At 38.9% G+C, this 23,204-nt stretch overlaps 1 protein-coding gene and 1 non-coding gene across 9 annotated transcripts in view; one reads left to right on the plus strand and one right to left on the minus strand.

The window, feature by feature from the left end:
- SLC39A10 (solute carrier family 39 member 10) overlaps nt 1–23,204 on the plus strand; it is a 158,422-nt gene that overhangs the window by 74,340 nt on the left and 60,878 nt on the right. For 2 of the 8 annotated variants that reach the window (XM_055108910.2, XM_063595236.1), the window contains exon 1: nt 5,942–6,179. The exons of 3 other annotated variants lie outside the window; for them this stretch is intronic. Coding sequence is in view for 2 of the 5 variants with exons in the window: in XM_055108908.2 (XP_054964883.1) it covers nt 6,318–6,507 (190 nt within the window). In the remaining 3 variants the exon portion in view is untranslated. Of the gene's footprint in view, nt 1–5,941; nt 6,180–6,211; nt 6,508–6,573; nt 7,318–7,342; nt 22,444–23,204 lie in introns of those variants that run through there. 3 more of the 8 variants (XM_055108908.2, XM_055108909.2, XM_063595237.1) reach the window with 3 other exon arrangements.
- LOC112439244 (U6 spliceosomal RNA) lies at nt 19,277–19,379 on the minus strand. Its single transcript, XR_003027526.1, has one exon. It is a non-coding gene; the product is annotated as a U6 spliceosomal RNA (small nuclear RNA).

Consider the following 23,204-nt stretch of genomic DNA (forward strand, 5'->3'; position numbering starts at 1 on the left):
GGAGTTGTGCTCCTCTACTGAGAACTCCCATGGACTTCTCAAGGCCCATTTATCCTACCTTAGTCTTTAGAGCTTGCAAAAAATGAGATGATAGAGCCATAATTTCTCAGGGATCAGAAAAAGACTACCGCATGGGTCCAACTTCCCTATTCTGACAGTGTGTTTGCCGTGTTAGATGTTACACAGTGCCACAGGTCTCGAATAATGGAAATAATTTGTATCCTTTAAATATCTCTGGCATCAGTTTTAGAGCTGGAGCTTCAATCCCCAGGCTGAAATAGTCTCTAAAAATGAAGAGTAGCTATTAAGTTTGAGGCCTCAGTTTGGAATTTTACCTACATATTGCTGACATCTTCCTTTCCCAAATCTCTTTTTTTTTTTGAGATAGAGTCTTGCCATGTCACCCAGGCTGGAAAGCAGGGGCGTGATCTCGGCTCACTGCAACCTCCACCTCCCAGGATCAAGCGATTCTCCTGCTTCAGCCTCCCAAGTAGCTAGGATTGCAGGCGCTTGCCATCACATCCAGCTAATTTTTGTATTTTTAGTAGAGATGGGTTTTCATCATGTTGGCCAGGCTGGTCTTGAACTCCTGACCTCAAGTGATCCACCCGCTTTGGCCTCCCAAAGTGCTGGGATTACAGGTGTGAGCCACTGCCCATGGCCCCCTTTTCCAAATCTTAACACCTGTTCTGGTACTTAATATCCCCACACCCCACCACATTGGTATAGCAATATAATTTAGTCTTCCTTGTGCTCCTAATGACTTCATCAATGAAAAGAGTCAAATTCTGTAACTTATTTGAAGATATTTTTTTCTGAGCCAAACAAACATGAGTGACCAATGGCCTGTCACACAACCCCAGGAAATCCCTAGAATGTGTGCCCAAGGTGGTAGTTAAGCAACAGCTTGGTTTTATACATTTTAGGGAGATATAAGACACAATACATGTACGATGTACATTGGTTTGGTCCAGAAAAGTGGGACAACTGGAAGCAGGGGCTGGTTCCAGGTCTTAGGTGGATTCGAAGATTTTCTGATTGGCAGTTGGTTGAAATAGTTTATCTAAAGACCTGGAATCAATATGAGGGAGTGTCTGGGTTAAGATAAGGGGCTATGTAGAACTTGGGGATAAGTAGTCAGAAAAGAAATAAAATTTAGCCTAGGCGTGGTGGCTAACACTTGTAATACCAGCACTTTGGGACGCCGAGGCGGGTGAATCACATGAGGTCAGGAGTTTGAAAACAGCCTGGCCAACATGGAGAAAACCCGTCTCTCCCCCAAAATACAAAAACTAGCTGGGCGTGGTGGTAGGTGCCTGTAATCCCAGCTACTCGGGAGGCTGAGGCAGGAGAATCGTCTGAGCCTGGGAGGCAGAGGTTGCAGTGAGCCGAGATCTCGCCACTGCACTCCAGCCTGGGCAACAGAGTGAGACTCATCTTAAAAAAAAAAAAAAAAGAAAGAAAATTTTTTTAAAAAGATAAGGGGTTATGGAGACCAAGGTTCTTATTATGCCGATGAAGCCTCCACCTAGCAGGCTTCAGAGAGAATAAATTGTAAGTGTTTCTTACCAGACTTTAAAAGACGCCAGACTCAGTTAATTCTCTCCTGGATCAGGGAAGAGACTTGGAAAGGGAAGGGGATTCTCTACAGCAGGGGTCCCCCAGCCACTAGACTGGTTCGGGTACATGGCCTGTTAGGAATGGGGCCACACAGCAGGAGGTGAGTGTCAGGCAGTGAGAATTACTGCCTGAGTTCCACCTCCTGTCAGATCAATGGTGGCATTAGATTCTCATAGGAGCACAAACCCTATTGTGAACTGTGTATGTGAGGGATCTAGGTTGTGCAGTCCTTATGAGAATCTAACTAATGCCTGATAATCTGAGGTGGAACAGTTTCATCCCAAAACCATCCCCACCCACCCCCATCTGTGGAAAAATTGTCTTCCAGGAAACCAATCTCTGGTGCCAAAAAAAGTTGGGGACTGCTGCTCTATAGAATGTAGATGTTTCCCACAAGAGACAGTTTTGCAAGGCCATTTCAAAACATGTCAAAGAAATATGTTTTGGAGAAAAATACTTTGAATTCTTTCAGAGCCTGCTATCTGTCATGTTGGTATCTTATTGCTACAAAAAGTCTCTTTCATCAGTCTTAAGGTCTGTTTTAATGTTAATACTGGTCATCTGTGCCTGAATTTTTTTTTTTTTGAGACAGAGTCTTCTTCTGTCACCCAGGCTGGAGTGCAACGGCACAATCTCAACTCACTGCAACCTCTGCCTCCTGGGTTCAAGCGAGTCTCCCTGCCTTAGCCTCCCGAGTAGCTGGGATTACAGGTGCCTGCCACCATGTCTGGCTAATTTTTGTTATTTTTAGTAGAGATGGGATTTTGCCATGTTGGCCAGCTGGTCTCGAACTCCTGACCTCAGGTGATCCCCCTGCCTTGGCCTCCATAAGTGCTGGGATTACAAGCATGAGCCACCACGCCCGGCCTGTGCCTGAATTTTAAAGTGAGGAGAATATAATGAGGCATGTTTAACCATCCCTTCCCATCATGCCTGGTACTAGTGTTTCAGGTTAACTTTGGAATGCCCTTGGCAAAGAAGAGGTGACCATTCAGTTAGTTGGGAGGCTTAAAATTTTATTTTTGGTTCACAGCCTCTCTAGGCATAGCTTTGTCTAAAGTAAACTTTTAGGCCATGTAAAAGTAACAGTTTAAACTGGAGATGAATTTAAGAAGGGGTCTTTATCATTGGTTATTACTAATCTTGAATCACGGAAAGAACAAGTTTGAAAGGTCTGATTTCTTAGAATTAATCGTGTTCTTTTTTTTGTTTGTTTTGTTTTTTTGAGACGGAGTTTTGCTCTTGTTGCCCAGGCTGGAGTGCAATGGCATGATCTCGGCTCACCGCAACCTCCACCTCCCAGGTTCAAGCGATTCTCCTGCCTCAGCCTTCCCAAGTAGCTGGGATTATAGGCATGTCCCACCAAGCCTGGCTAATTTTGTATTTTTAGTAGAGATGGGGTTTCTCCATGTGGGACAGGCTGGTCTCAAACTCCGGACCTCAGGTGATCCGCCCACCTCAGCCTCCCGAAGTGCTGGGATTACAGGCGTGAGCCACCGCGCCCGGCAGAATTAGTCATGTTCTTTATAGATTTCATTAAAGACTCTTAATTTTGTTGTGTATGATGACTATTTTCTCCTCTGTAAGAGGGAAACCCAGGTTTATGACATGGACTTCCTTCAGCCACTGCTAAAGATTGGGGTATGAAGTATGTTTCTTATTTCCTCTTTTGTATTAATAGTTGGTTCTTTTCAAATCCTCTGAGGGGCAAAAAGACCCTTGGATTTACTATATCATGTCTCACAAAGGTAGACTGGTCACATTTGAATTTTTAGATATGTGAACTAATATTGTGGCTGAAGCAGCATGAATAAGCTAAACAATGAAAGGTAAACCATTTACACATAATTCAGTACCTCTCTTTCCCCCAGGTACTGAAAATCATTTATACTATTTTTATAGTTGAGATGAGCTTCTTTATGAATCAAGTGAGGTGGCTGGAAAAAGAAAATGTCTTACACTTTCAGAAAGTTTTAAGATTCTAACATATTAGAAAGTCTTTACCCTAACATATTACTTATATATAAAACTGGTAAAGATAAAATGAAATTCATATAGTGATATTGTTGCTGTAGTGTCCATTATTTGACTCAGCAGGTGATTTTGTGTAAGCCTGCAAGTCATTTTCTGAGATTCCTTTTCTCAGTAGGAAAAGTAATATGCTAGTATGCAGATTAATCATTTATTCTATCTGATAATTTTGCTTGAAAATCTGCCCAAATCAGTGTGTATACACTTGAAGGTATATAAATGTTTGGGTGAGTTTAAAAAGTGTTAGGAGACACAGTCTGTATTTTCAAGTTGCTTACCACATAGTTTTCTATAGGGATGACATTTAAAATATGTAACAATTAGTAAAGAATAGGCACCAACCAAGTAGAATGGGAGTGACTAATAAGAGCTGGGTCCAAAGGGCTCTATCTTAGCCAGGTATTAACCCACTAGTTCCTAAAATGTGGAGGTCTGGGGAATCTTGAGAGGAAGGACTGGCACAGGGGTGAGAAGCATGGGGGGATACCACTCAGAGTTGCAGCTGTTAACCAACTTGCATTGAAGTATTTCAGTTTTTGATTAGTTGGTTCAGCAGTACTTGTGTGTACCAGCTGAACATTAGCCTTGTATATCCATAACTAAAAAAGCAGTGTAGGTGCCCTAAAATATAAGGACTGCAAGTGCTATATCTTATTGATATTTGAAAGAAAGGTTATGTATGTTTTAAGGGTGTTGATAATAATGTGTTCAATAAAATAATTATGAGCCATAAAATATCAAGCTAATTTGGAAGCTTCTTATGCTTTGCACACAAAGGATGTACTATCATGATTTTATGAACTCTAAGGACTTTAGTTCTAGGATGAACCTTAGAATATATTTAAAACGATCCCCTTAATTTATCAATGAATCTGAGGACCACAGCTATTGTCTCACATTTAGTGGCAATGGTGAGACTTGAAACTAGGACTCAGGCTTAATCTCTTTTCTCCACACCTCAGGACTTCTCCCTTTGTAAGCAGGAGTGAGGTCCATGCTCTGGCTTTCCAAACAAGGAAAAGGGCATATGAGTAGTTCAGTGTTCTGAACTACGTATGGCAATCAGTAGGCATTTATTAAGCACGATTTTCGTTGTTTTGGATGTTTTTTGTAGAGATACAAAACAAAAAATAACCTTCTTTCATGAAGGTATAATATGCAGGTTAGCGGGACTACCTAGCCGTCCATACTGAATGGGTTTGGAAATCCCAACTCTTTTCTCTACCTGCTCTGTGATACCAGGCAAGTTAAAGTCTTGTGTGCCTCAGTTTCCTACCACACCGTGTTATGGTGATTAAATTAATATATATGTGGAGTACTTGACACACAGTCAAGCCTGCGATTACTGCTGTTCATGGTTTTATTTTCTCTACTAGACACCAGTAAGGCACCCCGAGAACTCGCTGTGTTAAGTAGATTCTGGTTGGATATAGAAACACAGGCACCCCAGGCGGAATGCAGATACACCTCAACATGTGGATTAAGTAAGAGCCAGGAAGCAGAGTAATGAAGCAAAAATAAGATGACCAGAGTCACCTTTTAAGAAAATGTGGGTTGGTGGTTGCTTAAGAGGGGAGGAGACAATTTAGATGCGATGTATGGCGTGAGCAAAGGGCAAGAATGAGCACGGTGTAAGCACAAGTCCATGGAACTGCTTGGCTGGATCGGGATTTTTTTGTCATAGAGTGTTAAGAAATAATCGATCAGTTAAGGAGTAGAGGAGTGAAGACCTTGGAAAGTTGCCAAAAGCCTCGAGAATTTCTCTACATGTGTGACATGTTCTCAGGACTCAACTTTTTCTTTTAGGCTTGGAAGACCCGCAGTAAGTGTGCTTTAGAATTAAATGGGTGGGAAGGGGAGCTAGGCAAAACACCTCGCACTTAGCACTAAATAAAGTTCGCTGTTGCCCTAAGAGACTGAAAAGGTTACTTTAAAAAAGGGGGCGGGGTTAACTTAACGTAGATGTTTAACTCGTATACAGATGAACATTCCAGTTGATCACTCTGAAGCTTTTTGGCTAAAGCGTTTGGGTTTAGAGCTTCCATTACTCATCCGCCTTGCCCAAGGCCTCAGCAACCGACGTTCTAAAGCCAGGAGAAGAGACGAATGATAAAGGGCGCTCCACGCATGCGTTAAGAAGCCGCCCCCAACTCCCCCGCGGCGTTCTTTCTTGGAACAAAACTAGCGCGGAGCCACGGAACTCCGCAGTTTGCGTAGACTTGAATTTCCTATTCCTCGGACGATCCATGTGGAATCCGTGAGTAGTGCGACTCCTTTACGCAACTGGCGTTATCCGAAGTGAATAGCTAGGTGGCGCGTGTACGCCCATAGCGTAGCACCCATAGGCGGACGGGGTGCGGCTGCGCAGGGAGCTGAGTGGACCTTGTACGCCGCAAGCGTAGCAGGGTGTCAGACGCGCCGGTTTCTGCGACGCAGTTAGCGCAGTCTGCTTTGGTGAATACACGATTTGGTGCAGCCGGGGTTTGGTACCGAGCGGAGAGGAGATGCACACGGCACTCGAGTGTGAGGTAACTATAAAACCCCGATTTGTTTACATTCCCTCCCCCAGAACCGGCCCCGTGCGCGGCGGAGACTGCGAGTCCCGGGACGGCGTGGGGGTAGAAAGGGAGAACAGAACCGGGGAGACGGGGCTGGTTCCCTCGGGGATGCGGGCGCTGGGGTTCCCGCAGCTGCTGCAGTCGGCGGCGGCTAGCCGAAGCAGAGCGCGTGGTGGGCAGAGCGTTGGGCGCCGCGGCTCCTCGTGTGCGGTCTGGGCTGCTGCGGGCCGCGGGATCGGGAGCCGGCGGCGTTCACTTCGCGTGCGGAGCCTCGCGCCCCCCTCACCCTCCTGTGGAGGTTGGCGGAGCCTCGCGGGCCGCGCCCGGAGTGGGGGAGTGACCGCTGGGCGGGTGGCGGCGGTTAGGGGGCTGCGCGCCGGCCGCGGATGGCGTCGCAGGCGCGGGCGGGCGAGGCTTTGGGGATCTGTAGGCAGGTCTTCGGGGGCTTGGCGACCAGCGCCCCGGTTTTTTCTTCTCCAGTCCTTCTCTCTGGTCTGTAATGGGGCGAGGGGACCCCGGGATGGAGCCTCGGCGCCGCTGTTCCGGACCGAGGCTAACGGACGGCGGCGCCTCTGCTCCTACTAGTTTTCTCCCGGACCAACCGAAAAGCCGAGGCGGAGCGCGGGGGTGTGAAGATCTCGGCCTGCTGGGGGTCCCTGGAGCTGAGGGTGAGGGTGGGGCCGGGTCGGTGGGACAGGCCGGGTGGGCCGGAGGTGGCGCGGCCGCCCGGCTTTGTTCCGGAAAGCGCTTAGGTGGAGAGCGATGTGGGGCGCGGCAGGGGGAGCGCGTAGAGGAACCTTCGCGCACCACCTCTCCGGGTCTGGGAATCTGCTGAACTTGCCTCTCTTGGGGTCCCTCGAACGCCCCAGCTAAGAAGGGCGGGGGCCTTGCCAGGGCGCGAGCAACATGACGTTCAAGGTCTTCCTGTGGCTTCTGTAAAGAAATGTTCACGTGGGAGCCTGTCCACATGGGCTGTACTAAGGATCTGGCACGAGGAAGAAATATCACTGCAGAAGCAGAAGCCCTCCGTTGGAAGGGTCGTTCACTCGAGTACCTATTCTAAGTAACAGTGACACAAAACACATGTTAGAAAAAAACAAAAAGTATGGTAGGTTATACTGTTTCTTAAAAGAAACTTTTATTTATGCCTTTTGCTGTTAAGTCCTCTAATTTTACATTGGAACTGAGTCATTCTTGGAGCAAAACTAGAATAGGTTTATATTTCCTTTGTTTTCTTTTTGGATGTGTATCTAAATTGTACGTAATTAAGAAAAAGCAAGTAATGGAAAAGCTGGAGATGTAGAACTTAGTTCCTTCTAACTTAGTATGCAATTGAAAGCCTCAACTCAAGACTCCTGTGTATTGTTTTGTATTAGGACTCTATTGTACAAATATTTGAGTACCTTAATATGAGTCAGTTACTTTTTCTAGATCTTGGATCCATGCCAGACAACGCACATTCTGCAGACACTGGTTACTCCAGTGGCTCCTTACTGGAAACATATAATATCAGTGATAAGTGCTGTGAAGAAAATAAAACAATGATGTGCTGGTATGGATTTTTAACTTTTTTATGTGATGAACCACAGAATGATGGTTTTAAATGTATGAAATACATAGAATTGCAAGAGAAACCAGTTATGAAATAATGAAGATATTAAATATGACAGCCATATTTTAGTAAAGCATTAGTGAGGACTGTAAATGATCTTTAAAGAATTTGGCTTAAATATAATCTAAAATTGCTATCAGGTATTTCACATCGCTGTAATTTTTGCCTGCATTCGTAACTGAAGAGATAAGTAAATGTCAGAGGTTAAGATAAATCTTTTTCTTTTTTTTCCTGTCCATATTTACAAGCATTCTGCGTTCCGTACATAGACGCCTGGATAAGAACCCCTGTGCAAGAATGACTTTGTTGCTACTTTAAAAGAAGTGGTTGGGGAAGACCTCATAGGAAATGACATCAATAATAGATTGCATGATAACCTATACTAGTTCTTACTGTTACCAATTTAAATTCTAACTGCTTAAAAGCTAACACTGTCCTTCCCTTTTTTTGAGCACCTGATTTGAAGTACTTTGAGTAGGCCTCAAGTGTCGTATGCAAGTACTAATCTAGGGGGTGTGCCTTTTTCAAAAGTGATTTTTGGAGAAGATAGGATGTAGTATTATAGCAAGGAAAATTCAGCATCTGGGATGATCATTTGCTTCTGATTAGAGAAATTTACCTTGTTAATATTCTGTTCACCCAACCCTTCTACCCTCAGTGTTGACCAATACTGGAAAAAATTTAGGGCTTTGGAGTGAAATTTTAAAAGTTCAAAACCTTGATCTATTAATTAGTTTGCTTACCTTGAGGAATTTGCTTATCTTAATCTTCTATTTGAACTTCAAGTACAGAAACCCTACTCACGGACTTAACTGTGACCATTAAATGAGATAACCAAAAGGCTGAAGTTGATAGTGAGTTGATTTTACCTTTTTTCTACATACAGACGTTTCAGTTCTCCTGCGTTCTTTTTCTCCCTCCACTCCCTCCTTCACTACCCCCAGAATGAGCTTTGATGGTCTCTACTGGGCCTTTGGGGGGGATACAGTTATCCTGTTGTTTTTGTTCTGTTACTTATATATAATACTCATGGATTTATTTCTACTTCTCTTCCATTTTCTAATTTATAATAACATGTGCATCTTGTTTTCCCTGCCAAACTAAATTTCTTGAGGGGGTACATACTGCACAGTTTTTTTTGGTCACATACTGCTTATGACACATGAATATGCAGAGCTTGTCAAGCTCTTTAATTAAGTTTAAAATGCTAATTGAGTGAATCAAAACTTAACCATTATGGTTAGGCTAAAAATGTCAGCTTGTATTTATATAGTGCTTACCTCAGTATTGGAAATGCCATGAGTTTAGTATCAGAAGGACATTATTACTAGTGCATTTTAAAGTGATACCAGTCATAGTTGCAAAAGAAAGTACACAATGGGAAATGGAAGAGAAATGTAGGGAATCAAAACAACTAGTTTTTTCCTTTATAACGGAAGTTTTATAATTCATCTTTTATGTAAGTGTAATTCTCATTAAAAATACCCTAAAGCTTAAAGTTTGCAAGGCTGCCCAGCCTAACCCACAACAGTTTGATGCTGCCCCCTAGCGTTTGATTCCCTTCACCTTTTGCTAAAATAAGATAATGTTTAAATTACAATTAGATTTACTTACTGCTGTAAATCTGGTCTATTTTAAAGTTTCCACTGGCTAGTTAGTGTTGCTAATAAGATGGACGTAAGTGTTTTTGAACTGGTGAATTCTGATTGCTTTTAGCCCCCAGTTTTCCAAATAGGGGTGAATTTTGGGTAGAGATAGAACAATCACCAAGTTACCTTGCTCCAAAAAAGAAATTTACGTATGGGATTGTTTTCAAAGCGGGAAGTTAGCTGTGTAAATAACAACAATTTTATATATTTAATCTGGGCTTCTCCTTATCTTGAATGATATAAAAATCTACTTTCTAGATTAATTTAGTTCCATATAACTTTGTATTGCTTTGACTGTACTGATAATAAAGTTTGAAAGTGTTAAATTTACATTGTGAGCTTTTTTTTAAAATTCGAATTTATTTTCTATGACTTTTATAGAATGATTCTTAAAAAATAGTTTCAAGGACCTCTTCATAGCCACAAGATTTCCTTTTTTATATCATTAATATTATTTTATATGAATACTATAATGAAACCCAAGTATTCAGTTTACACACAGATATTATAACACAATATACCACTACACAAAGGCAATGAACAGATAACATTCTACAAAATCTACTTTACAGAAAGGATTTTCTATAGTCAATGCAAACTCTTAAGGTTTTAGGTTTTATTTAGATTATTGCAATATCAGTATTTCAAACTCTTTTTTTCTTTTTATTATCCCTTATAAGTTCTATGGATAGGCCACAGGATAACTTTTAGCTTTTTCTAAAATATCCAAACATATTCTCAATAAAAAATTAGTGGAATGCTTAAAAGTATAGTAGGTATGAAGAAATATAGAACCAAAATTACAGTTTTAAATAATAGTATGTATTTATTTATATAGAGACAAGGATCTTGCCATGTTGTCCAGGCTGGTCACAAACTCTTGGGCTCAGGCAATCCTCCCATCTTGGCCTCCCAAAGTGCTGGGATTACAGGCATGAGCCACCGTGCCCAGCCAGTAATATTAAATTATTTCCAAATTGACTGCTTAGGAGACCACATACAATGTTCAGACATGTTAAAACAGGACACAATTCATTGTATCACATCAGTAATTCTGTGTTGAATACTGTTTTCCTATCAGAACGTAAGGGTTTTTTTGGATTGCCAGATACAAGGAGTGGTTATTTAATAGATTTTTAATGGTAGATATTTTTATGTTAAAAGATGTTAGAATAGGATGCTACTGGTGATACAGGTTTGCAGGCTTGTACAAGTATAAGGACAAAATCTAAAATCTTGCTCAGGTAGTGTTTATTTTCACAATCTAAAAGTAAATATTTTGTCATAACCTACTTTTATAATCATGTTTTATAATTACTCATTTTTAGATACTGCTGAAAGGGAGGTATCAGATAATACTTATCCTTGTATTAATATTTCTAATCAATTTTACCCTTTTATATGCTCAACTTTGGGGGACAGCCCATCCCGTTAAGATTTTTAGGGATTAGAAAAGCAAGAATGTTGTAGGGTGTATCCTTATTAATATCATTATGTACTTCCATAGGATGAGAAGTATTGTTATAAAAACTGTGAACTATGAAGGAGGTTAATTTTAATCCTTTATAATGAAGATTTAATCAGTGATCACTTTAGGTTTTAGATTTTCATTGAATAAAGGAAGAAGAAAAACCTCAGTCACTTTTAGTGTAGTAAGAACATCACAGAGATATGTATCCTACTGTGGTGTTCCCTTTTTTTTTTTTTTTTGAGACAGTATCTCTGTTCCCCAGGCTGGAGTGCAGTGGTGAGATCAGGGCTCACTGCAGCCCTGACCTCCTGGGCTTGGGTCATCCCCTTACCTCATCCTTCCTAGTAGCTGGGAATACAGGAGCGTGTGCCACCATTCCTAGCTAATGTTTTGTATTTTTTATTGTAGAGACAAGAGTTTCACCATGTTGCCCAGGCTGGTCTCAAACTCTTGAACTCAAGTGAGCTACCTGCCTTGGCCTCCTGAAGTGCTGGGATTACAGGCATGAGCCACCGTGCCCAGCCTATGCTATTACTTTAATATCTATAAAAAGAAACAATTTCAGATATTCCTTGCCTTCCCACCTCTAGGCTTTTTTCTAAATTCACTTTTATATATTTGAATTTTTGAGTTTTAAAATAGTGGTTTCCCCTATAATTGTCTGCTGGATTGGCACTTTAAAAAAAAATGTGTAAATTAAATTCGGGTCAGCAAACTATGGGCCAAATATCCCTGCTTCTGTAAATTGTTGGAACAAAACTTGCTTATTCATGTGTGTATTGTCTATAGCTGCTCTTGCGGTAAAATACTTTAGTAGAAAAATGTTCAGTCAAATGATCAATTCATAGGTAATGTGAATTTGCAGGTGTTCTTTACCTACATAGTAGAGAAGCTTTTTGTCTCTTTCCGCTTTCCATTTTTCCTCTGCAGAGGGAATTATGCTTTATTATGCTTGGAGTCGGAAAAGGAATGTGAAGCCCTTGGCCTTCAACTGTTGGTTACCACTGAACTGTCACACTGTTTGTAGCTACTTACGTAGCTCTCTCACAGTTTACCTTTTCTAATTGAAAAGCTGATTGTGTCTTCCTTGTAACTCTCTCAGAGCAGGAAATGGATCATATTTTTATGCCGCCTATGTCTCATATCTTCTTTCCCTTCCCCTTTCCCTCCTATCTTCTCACTCCCCTCATAAAGCAATTCAAAACTGCATGCTTACAGGCCTGTAAACAAATATTTTGGTATATTAACTCAGTGCACTTCTACTGAAGATGACTCCTTACATTATTTTGCTTGCATGTGAAGAAATATACTTTGCACTGTGTTATAGAGGAACATAGCTTCTTGATGAAAGGGGCTAGGGAAAGATTGATTTAAATACTTTATCAATATAAATGAAATAATACATGGTGTGTTACTACATTATAAAATGAGATCAGTAAAACAATGTAAGAAAACGTAATAATAATATAGTATAATATACACATAACGTATTCTGTGTATATATACATTATAAGGCAGTGAGATCATGTTTTCTATTCCCATGGACCTTTTTTAGAAAAGCATATCATATTTTCATAATTTTTTAATGTTTGGAATATACTGTTTTTAAGATTTTGATTTTATGGTGTTTCAAGAATATAGAAGTTATGAAACAAAGGAAATAAGAGAAAAGTAAATTGTATATTAAAACAGAAAAAAGATATGGGTTTTAAATTAGGATAGTCTAGTTTTTTTCTTTTTTTTTTTTTCAACTTTTATTTTAGATTCAGGGGGTACATGAACAGGTTTGTTACCTGGGTTATATTGTGTGATGCTGAAGTTTGGGGCATGAATGATCCTGTCATCCAGGTACTGAGCATGGTGCCCAACAACTAGTTTTTCAGCCCTTTCCCTCCTCCTCCTCTCCCGTTTTTTCCAAATAAAGTGAATAATTGAATGTATATAACATCTTATGAAAGTACATACAGTGTACTTTCACTGTGAAAATATAGAATTTATTTTCAAGCAAATAATCATGCCAGTTAAAAATTGAAAATCAGAAAGGTATGCTAAAGTTAAATCACTGAAATATATTAAGAAAAAAAGTTCTTTAAATTCACTGTAAATGTAATTTCATGGAATATATAATTTCTAAAACAAATTCTTAAATCTTTTTCTGTGAAGATTTTTGCCTAAACACAAGTACTTAAGGTTTTTTAGTTAACTGATATGTGTGCGAAAGTGTTGGATGTTAGTGCAACTGACATTTTTCTTTTTCCTAAAAAAGAAATAGATGTTAGGGGTTTTAGTTTTTTAGGAGTTATTTTTAATTATAGCTTTTCTTAAAAAAAAAAAATAAGAAAATATACACTAAAATATGGGGAGAAAAAACTTTTAAAATTTAGCAGCAGTCATAGAAGAAATTGCAAAAACCTTAATAAGTTTCATTGCATGTACATGAAAACATCTATACATGAAAGGGAAAACATGATCAAAATAAAAAGGAACATAATAGAACTGAAGGGTTTTTGCAGAAAATGTGACTGAATCATGTTATGTAAAAGCTCATATATGTTGGAAAAAATATTGAGACATCAGGAATAACTTTAAAAATATGAATTAAAAATAAGGTAAGACCTTTTATTTATTTAAAAATTTATAATAATGTGAATGAGAGTGCTATGATCATACTGCTGGTGGCAGTATAACCAAGCTTAATTTCTCTATAAATCAATTTGGAAAGTAAGTATATGACAAAACCTGAAAAGTGTTAAAGTTTTTATAGTTTTTCCCTTCATCTTGGAATTCATTCGAAGCAAGTAATCAAAGATAATAGCACAAATTGGAATTAAAATGTTTGCATATTGTGTTTCAGACTGCAAACAGGCTGGGTGCAGTGGCTCACACCTGTAATCCCAGCACTTTGGGAAGCCGGGGTGGGAGGATTACTTAAGGCCAAGAGTTCGAGACCATCCTGGGCAACATAGGGAAACCACCATCTCGACAAAAAAATTAGCCCAGTGTGAGGTCGGGCACGGTGGCTCACGCCTGTAATCCCAGCGCTTTGGGAGGCTGAGGGGGGCTGGATCACCTGAGGTCAGGAGTTTGAGACTAGCCTGGCCAACATGGCGTCTCTATTAAAAATACAAAAAATTAGCTGGGTGTGGTAGCAGGTGCCTGTAATCCCAGCTACTTGGGATGCTGAGGCAGGAGAATTGCTTGAACCTGGGAGATGGAGGTTGCAGCGAGCAGAGATTGCGCCATTGCACTCCAGCCTGGGTGACAGAGCGAGACTCTGTCAAAAAAATGAATAAATAAAATTAGCTGGGTGTGGTGCTGCGCGCATGTAGTCCCAGCTGTGTAGGAGGATGGCTTCAGCCCAGGAATTTGAGACTTCAGTGAGCTATCATTGCACCACTGCACTACAGCCTGGGCAACAGTGGAAACCTGCCTCAAAAAATAAATACTTAAAAAAGAAAAACCCACAGACAAATGCTTGTGAAAATCTTAAAGCTAGAATTCATTTTCTTCCACACGTGACATTATTTTATTGGTTTGTCAACTAAAATTTAATTTATAATTGCCAACTTTTAGGTTTTTTTCAAAGTTATACATGAATATAGTTTCAAGAATCAAATAGTTGTGTGAAGTTTCTTGGGGGGAAAAATCAGTCCCCTGTCTGTTCCTTTCATATTCTGCCTAGAGAGATAAGGAACCCCTTAATTCCTTTAGTTGATTATTTTGCTATTCATTACCATGTCTCCAGATAACATGTTCATTATTTGCAGCTGATTTTCAGTTCTAACTATTATCTATTTAATGAAGAATGATTTTAGTGCTCTTTCACTTCTCTGCATACCTTCCTATTTCCTGTACTCCGGTTTCTCCGTACAATTTTCATTGTAATTTTGGTTTAGAACAGCAATTGGGGTTACATTTTTATGCTATAAATATTATTTTATACAATGTGCCATTGTAATAAATGACTACTTTCCTGCACAACTTTGTTTTTTCTGGTAATAATTAGCTTGATTTTTTTTGTCCTTTTATTTAATATGCATATATTAAAAGACCCCAGCTCTGTGTTTCTGAATGTAGCTATATAAGAAAGGGGAATGTGGTCAAGACTCTATGTTCAAGAATTTTATGTAGTTTTAAAAAATTAATTGGACAGAAAGCTCCCATTTTGGGGAATAAGTAGCCTCTGTGTTGTCTGAAACATAAAAAAAGTCAATGTTATACAAAGATTGACTTGGAGATTTTTTGATTATTTTTTTCCCATGACGTCATGGAAAAGGATCATTTTAGCTGGCAGTTTTTACAATGGCAAGCTGGTATAAAATCAAGGATGTATAACAGTGACAAGACACTGAAAAAGGGAAGGGTGAAAATGCATGGAATAATAAAGATTTGAGGTAGTGCAGCAGTAGCTATTTTTAGAATAAAGACAGCTGTCAGTGATGAGTGGAAAGAGAACAATAAGCTGTTGCCAGGCTGGAGTATAGTGGTACGATCACAGCTCACTGCAGCCTTGACCTCCCGGGCTCAAGTAATCCTCCCACCTGAGCCTCCCAGGTAGCTGGGACTACAGGCATGGGCTACCACACCTGGCTAATTTTTAAAACATTTTCTATAGAGATGGGGTTTGGCCATGTTGCTCAGGCTGCTCTCAAATTCCTGGGCTCAAGCCATATGCCTGCTTTGGTCTCCCAAAGTGCTGGGATTACAGGTGTGAGCCACTGCATCTGGCTGGTTAGCACTGTAAGTCTGCTTCATAATGCATGTAACTAAAATCATAAACATTTTAGTAGCTTCAAAAGACATCCCAACAACTGCATTTACTAATCTCAGATGTTTGTATTCACAAATAGCAGAACAGAGGTAGCAATATTACAGGTAGCTTTCTCCAATATGGTTCCAGGTTCCCTGTAATGAAAGGCTGAAAAGCAGAAATGCAGGTAATTGTTTTGACATTTGATGAGAAAATGTAGGTTTGTACATGAATGTATAGAATACAATAAAGATATGATGTGTTGTTGATTGATTTGATACTTTAAATCAAGGTATAAATGTTTATATTCTCTCTCAAGTTAGTGAAACAGGAGAACTGAGTTAATGCCCAAGCTTAATTAGCATGCACTTAACTTTTTACATGAATGAATCTCAGTGGAAAGATTGGGTTGCCTGAACTGTGCTTTTATTTATTTATTGGAAGAGTTGCAGTGGCATTCCAAACTGTGAATATGATTTCCAGTAGATTAGATAGCTGGTGAAGTAGGGGGATGAAAAAGCAAACCATGAAGCTGTAAGAGGATTTTGTGGTCCCTGCTGAGAACTCATTACTACAATACTTTTTATCCCTTGAAGAATTTTCTAATGTCAGTGAAACTGGTAAGGTGTAGTGAGTCTTTCCAACTTCTGCTCAGATACTAGCGAATTGGGTGCCTCCTGCAATCTAGAGCAGGTCTTGGATGTGCTAACGATGCATGTGCTCTTGTAATATTTTGTTAGCATTCTTTCAAAAGAGTCACAACAGAGAGACTCCTCCCCCACCACCATACTTTTTGTAATTTAAGTGAAAGATACATAATACTACATCTAATAATGGTAATACCTTAGGTTAATATATTTAATTGCTTTACAAAGCAGTTTCGTATACATTCGTTTATTTGGTGGATAAGTGTAGGTATTATTTCCCCTGTTTTGCAGAGAGAAAACAGTGGCACAACAGGGATGAACTAGAGACAGAGGTTTCTGATTCCTGGTTCTGTACTGTATACAAAATACCACATTTAATGGATATACGAGAAGTAGGGACAGAACTCAATTTATATTATTAATAGCTTGCACTTAAATAACATTTAAATATTGCAAATAATGTAGGAAAATTAACAAATATTTTACAAAAATATGTACGTAATTTTATTTTGTTCTTATAGTTACCATAAAATAGAACAGAAATTAACAGTCCCACTTTATAAGTAGTAATAAGACTTAAAGTGGTTAAGGGACTTGCTCAAGGACTCATAGCTAATAAATGGCAGAGTCAGATCTCTAACATCTTTGACTCCTAGGCTAATCTATCTTCACTATGCACACAGTCTCACTGCTTCTCTGTTACTCTGTGTGTGCCATTACTGAATCACAGAAGGAAACTAAATTGATATTTGACTACCTACATTGCTGTCAAGATAAAGTTTGATAAAGCCATCAGTCATATAGATATCAGCTGTGTTTATATGATTGAGGCTATAAGTAAAACTGATTTCAACCTTTTAAAGTAGCCCTGTAATGAAACTTTTAAAAAATGAAGTCCTTTATGAAATTAGGAAACTGTATATACATTTATTGAATAGATTTTCACATTGTTTACTTAAAACATGGTATATTATCCAGGATGAGGGTTTTAGTGATTAATCTTTTGGTTTCTACCTTATTTACCTTCAGAATAGCAATCTGGAACACTGAAAAAGCTTGCTTTAAAACCTTGCTAAGCAACTTATAGTATCTTTCCCCATCATTATTAGCATATTTTGTGTGTTTGTGTGCATGTGCACATGTGCATACACACATGGGTATGAAAGAAAGAATTGCGATACAGATAATAACTTCTCGTTCTTTTATTTGGTCTTCATTTTCCTTTAAAAAAATACTCCCTAGAGTAAAAAGAGGTGTTTTTGTTGTTGTTGTTGTTGTTTGTTTGTTTTTTGGTTGTTGGTTTTGGTTTTAGTGAAATGAGTTAAGTAGATTACACACAGGCAATAAGTACTAAATTGATCGGGCCGGGTACTGTCGCTCGCACCCAGCACTTTGGGTCACATCCCAGCACTTTGGGAGGCTGAGGGGGGTGGATTACCTGAGGTCAGGAGTTCAAGACCAACCTGGCCAACATAGTGAAACCCTGTCTCTACTAAAAATACAAAAATTAGCCAGGCAGGCGCCTGTAATCCCAGCTACTCAGGAGGCTGAGTCAGGATAATCCCTTGAACCTGGGAGGCAAAGGTTGCAGTGAGCCGAGATAGTGCCACTGTGCTCCAGCCTGGGCAACAGGGTGACTCCCTCTCAGAAAAAAAAAAAAAATTACTAAGTTGATTGGCCTCTCCAGCAGTTGGAACTAGGATTATTTTAGTATTTATCTGCTATTTTTCTTACTATGTCAGACAGTCATTTTGTTAAGTAATCTAAATTTATTCACAATGTCTTGGTTTTTTCTACTGAGTAAGTAGTATTAGGAGACAATTTCTTTTCCCTTAAAAAAAGTCTTTGTAGTATATTTTAGATGACTTTAATAAAGATCTCACAGTGTTCTGGTTTTAAGATACACAAATATGCTACTGTAGTAGACTAAAGAGCCCCTGTCTTTCAAGTCAGAGAAATGCCACAGACTTGAAATAACAGCTTAATCACGTTAGATACCTTTTCTGGGTCTTAGATTCCTTGTACATAACATTATTTAGCTAAATACACCTGAGGATTTTTAAAATCTCATTCTACATTTTTATTATGTTCATCTATATGAAATAAAAAACAATCTAAGACAAAATATCTGTAGGAAGATTTGTCATGTTAACCATTTGTATATATTCCTACTGAACTTGTTATTTAGGTGTTTAATTTTATTTAAAATTTTTAAAATTTGTAGCTTGGCATTTTACACATTTCAAAACTACAATCCAAAGCCTATAGTTAAGGTTTTTGTAGGCTGGGCACGATGGCTTACACCTGTAATCCCAGCAGCTTGGGAGGCTGAGGTGGGGAGGATCCCTTGAGCCCAGGAGTTTGAGACCAGCATGGGCAACATAGTGAGAGCTCATCTCTATATGAAAAATAAAAATGAATAAATGTCTTTAAAAAAGGTTTTTGAGCCGGGCGCTGTGACTCACACCTGTAATCCCAGCACTTTGGGAGACTGAGGCGGGTGGATAACAAATTCAGGAGATCAAGACCATCCTGGCCAACATGGAGAAATCCTGTGTCTACTAAAAATGCAAAAATTAGCTGGGTGTGGTGGTGTGTGCCTGTAGTCCCAGCTACTCGGGAGGCTGAGGCAGGAGAATCGCTTGAACCCTGGAGGTGGAGGTTGCAGTGAGCGGAGATCATGCCACTGCACTCCAGCCTGGTGACAGAGCAAGATTCTGTCTCCAAAAATAAAATAAAAAAGTTTTTTGTAAGCTTTTACAGGAGAAATTGCTATGGAGAATATCAACCCTAATTCCTTTTTTTTTTTTTGACAAAAATAGTATATATTTATTATGTACAACATGTATTTTGAGATATGTATACATTGTGGAATGTCTAAATTGAGCTAACAAATACATTATCTCACATACCATGTTTTTTTGTGGTGAGAACATTCAACAATGTAGACCATTTCACAAATTTGCATGTTATCTTTGTGCAGGGGCTATGCTAATCTTCTCTGTATTGTTTCAATCTTGGTGTATGTGCTGCTGAAGCACACACCCTAATTCCTTTCATTTAAGGATCTAGTTAACCTTTCTCTTAAATATAACCATGTATTTTGTTAAGCAATATCTTTTTGTTACCAAAAATGCCATTTTTTTCTGGTTAGAAAATTGATTTTCTATTACAATATTTTTTAGAGTGTGTGTAAAACCTGATGAAATTTGAATAAGGTTCGTAGTTAATAGTATCGATGTCAGTTTCTTGGTTTTGAACATGTACTACAGTTATGTTAGATGTTATTGGGAAAAGTTGGGGAAAAGAGTACATGGAAACTCTGAACTAATTTTACAACTTCTTGTGAATCTTAAATTATTTCAAAATAAGTTAAAAAAAGCACATTTCCCTTTGCGTATTATTAAGTATGGATGTGTTTCTAGAAATTATGTGTTACTGATTTTACTAATTGAAGGTTGGAATAAACTTCATGTGGGGAATAAAAATTAAGTTTTGGATGAAATATAACACAGCTACAGAAAAGTACTCAAGTGTTAAGTGTAAAATTCAAGCAGTTTTCATGAAGTGAAATTCAAGCAGTTTTCATGAAGTGAAGTACAACCATGTACCCAGCACCCAGGTAAGGAAATAGGACATTAATAGGAACCCAGAATTCCTCTCATGATTCTGCCCAGTCACTCCGCACACCAAAGTATAATCACTTTGCTACACATTTAGTTCTGGTTTTAGTCTTGAATACAAGAGAATATTAGTGAACTTCATTTTTTCTTTGCATCCAAAGCAAAATATTTGCATTCAAAATAGTATAATAATTAGCACAATGATTAAGTTCCTAACTGTAAATTAGCCCCACTCTTAATGCAGAAATTATACAGTGATAGAATACTTAGGCTTTTAACTGTGGTTATGTATTGGAAATCAACAGCAAAAGATGAAAATAAATTTGTTGTGGCACTGCTAGTTATTTACCGGAATCCCTTTTCCCATTTCTTGTCAGTAGCCTCATCCATTGATGTCGACAGCACCTAGCAGAACTCTTCAGTAGATGTAACTCAGCTGAACTGAAAAAATATTATCAATTATAAAACTAACATATTCTTAATGCATAAAACTTGGAAAACTCCAAAACACAAGAGACATAATAGAATATTTTGGCTTGGGCAAATCTGCGTCCTATAAATGTCAGTTTTTAGGGTTGAGTGGTATATGGGCTTCTACCATTTCCCCCATTCCTGTCTCCATCTCAGAGATCCTCTTTGTGCTGTCAATGGAAAAGATTGTTAACATATACTGGAATGCTTGGGAAACTCTGTAAGTTGGTGAGACCCTGGCCTCCTAGCCAATTGAGATCATGTGACTAACCCCTTGCCAGTGGAATGTGATGAGAAGTGATGCCTGCAACTTCTACTTCCCTTGATGCTGAAGAAGAAACTTCTGAACCTGGACTTCCATTCTTTCTCTTTCCCTGTTGGCTGGAATATCAACTATGTAAGAATGTTATGTCTCTGAATGACTGGAGCGGAGCTGCACTCAGACCCTGAGTAGTCATCTTTTTTTTTTTTTTTTTAAATGTCCAAGTGATTTAATATGGAGTAGTCATCTTGAACTGTTATTGAGAGAGACAAAAACTTGCCCATTTCTTAAACCACTGCCTTTTGAGAGGGGTCTCTTTGCAATCAATAGCTGTTTAGCCTGTGATAACAAAATGCATATTTCATCTAAATGATTTTTTTTTTCTTTTGAGACAGGGTCTTGCTCTGTCACCCAGGCTGGAGCGCACAGCACAGCACGATCTTGGCTCACTACAGCCTGGCCCTCCTGGGTTCAATCAATCCTCCCACCTTAGCCTGTTAAGTAGCTGGGAGTACAGGCATACACCACCACACCAGCTAATTTTTTACTTTTTTTGTAGAGATAAGCTCTCAGTATATTGCCTAGGCTGGCCTCAAACTCCTGGGCTCAACCGTCCTCCTGCCTTGGCCTCCTACTAAAGTGCCAGGATTACAGGCATGATCCACCATACCTGGCCTAAATGATTCTGAAAGCATACATCTGCTATAGTAGTTCTAAACTAAAGTTGCAAAGTTAGTGAATGATTTACTTTAATAAATAAAAAAAAAAGCACAGGCTTAATATTACCTCATAACATTGCTTGTATCATTGTATTCCTATATTCTCTTAAATGTAAGTGATTAGAGTACTCAAGATACTTAAAATCTTTTCCATAATAGAGTATAATATATTTAAAAAGTAGAGACAAATGACGTTTTAAAGCTTGTGTAAACCATTTACAGCTTTTGTGTTTCGTGGAGTCATTCATTTGATGATGTCTGATCAATATATATGAATGTCCTGTTTCCACCTCTGGTACCTATTCATTTGACAGTGAGATAACATGCATTAAAGAAACCTCATGGTATTTACATATCAGCTGAATGAAGCAACACTCACACCTTTAATTAGCATCTTCTAGTGGAAAATCAAGGTAACTGCAGGGAGTGTAACAGGGAGCTAAAGGAATATGTATCTTCCTTTGCTTAACAGTGGTCTTAATCACCCACACCTTTTTAATCTTCATTAGTGTACAAGTAAAATTGATACACCGTTTAAATGGTGACTTTATCCATGAGACTGTGAGATTAAAAAATATCTCAAACTTAATGCTGCTTTGGAATTGTTTTATAGACTATTTTAAAAAATGCTTAACCTATATATGCCATATATGATAATTCAACTTAATTTATTCAGATAGATCATAACATTCAGTTGACTTTATAACATTCAGTGTTACTTTATTTATTAATTTATTTTGAGACAATGTCTCTTATCGCCCAGGCTGGAGTGCAGTGGCAAGATCAGGGTTCACTGCAGCCTTGACCACCCAAGCTCAGATGATCCTCCTACCTTGGCTTCTGACACGCCACCATGCCCAACTAATTTTTTTGTATTTTTTTGTAGAGATGGGGTTCTGCCATGTTGCTCAGGCTGGTCTTGAACTTGCGCTCAAGATCCGCCAACCTCTGCCTCCCAAAGTGTTGGAATTGCAGGCGTGAACCACAGTGCCCAGCCCAAAGTATCATTTTAGAGAAATGGAAGTGTTTGGTAATTTATTTGTATAAATAGGCACTCTCAAATGTTGTCTAGCTTGCATCAAACTCACTAGAAAGGCTGGATAAGTCATTGCTAATTTATATGTGTAAATAGGCACTCTCAAATTTTGTGTAGCTTGCATCAGACTCACTAGAAAGGCTGGATAAGTCATTGCTGGGTCCTATCCCTAATGTTTCTGTTATAGTAGGTCTGGGTGGGATGCAGGAATTTGCCTTTCAGATTTCTAGCAAGCTTATGCTGCTCTCACAACCACAGTTTGATTAACCACTGATGCAGGTTATGTGGTATCTTTTCAAATTTATAGAAAAGTACACAGAAGAATAATCAAGCACCTGAATCCCATTATCTTGCTTTAACAAATATTAAATGTTTTATCATATTGCATTAGATCCCTTTCCCTTTTTTAAAGAAATAACACACTGCAAATGCAGTTAAATCTGTGTACTTCCTCTATCAGCTGATTTCCCTCCTTCCCTTTCTGAGAAGAGAATGACTCCAGAATGTAATCATCCCATGTTCTCTTGCTACATGAATATATACCCCCAAATAAGTAATTCTGCATGTTTTAAGATTGTCTGTAAATTATACAGCATGTATCTTTTTGCAATTTTAAAAATTATATTTCTGAGATTATTGCATGTTAATACAAAGTCCTTCATAGTCACATTTATAACTGCAGTGTAATCTTTAAATAAATATACCATATTTATTTATTCTAATGATGAGCATTTAGGTTGTAGCAGGCAACATAA

The sequence above is a fragment of the Pan paniscus genome, chromosome 13, assembly GCF_029289425.2.
Source record: "Pan paniscus chromosome 13, NHGRI_mPanPan1-v2.0_pri, whole genome shotgun sequence".
In the NCBI taxonomy this organism is placed as follows: Eukaryota; Metazoa; Chordata; class Mammalia; order Primates; family Hominidae; genus Pan; species Pan paniscus.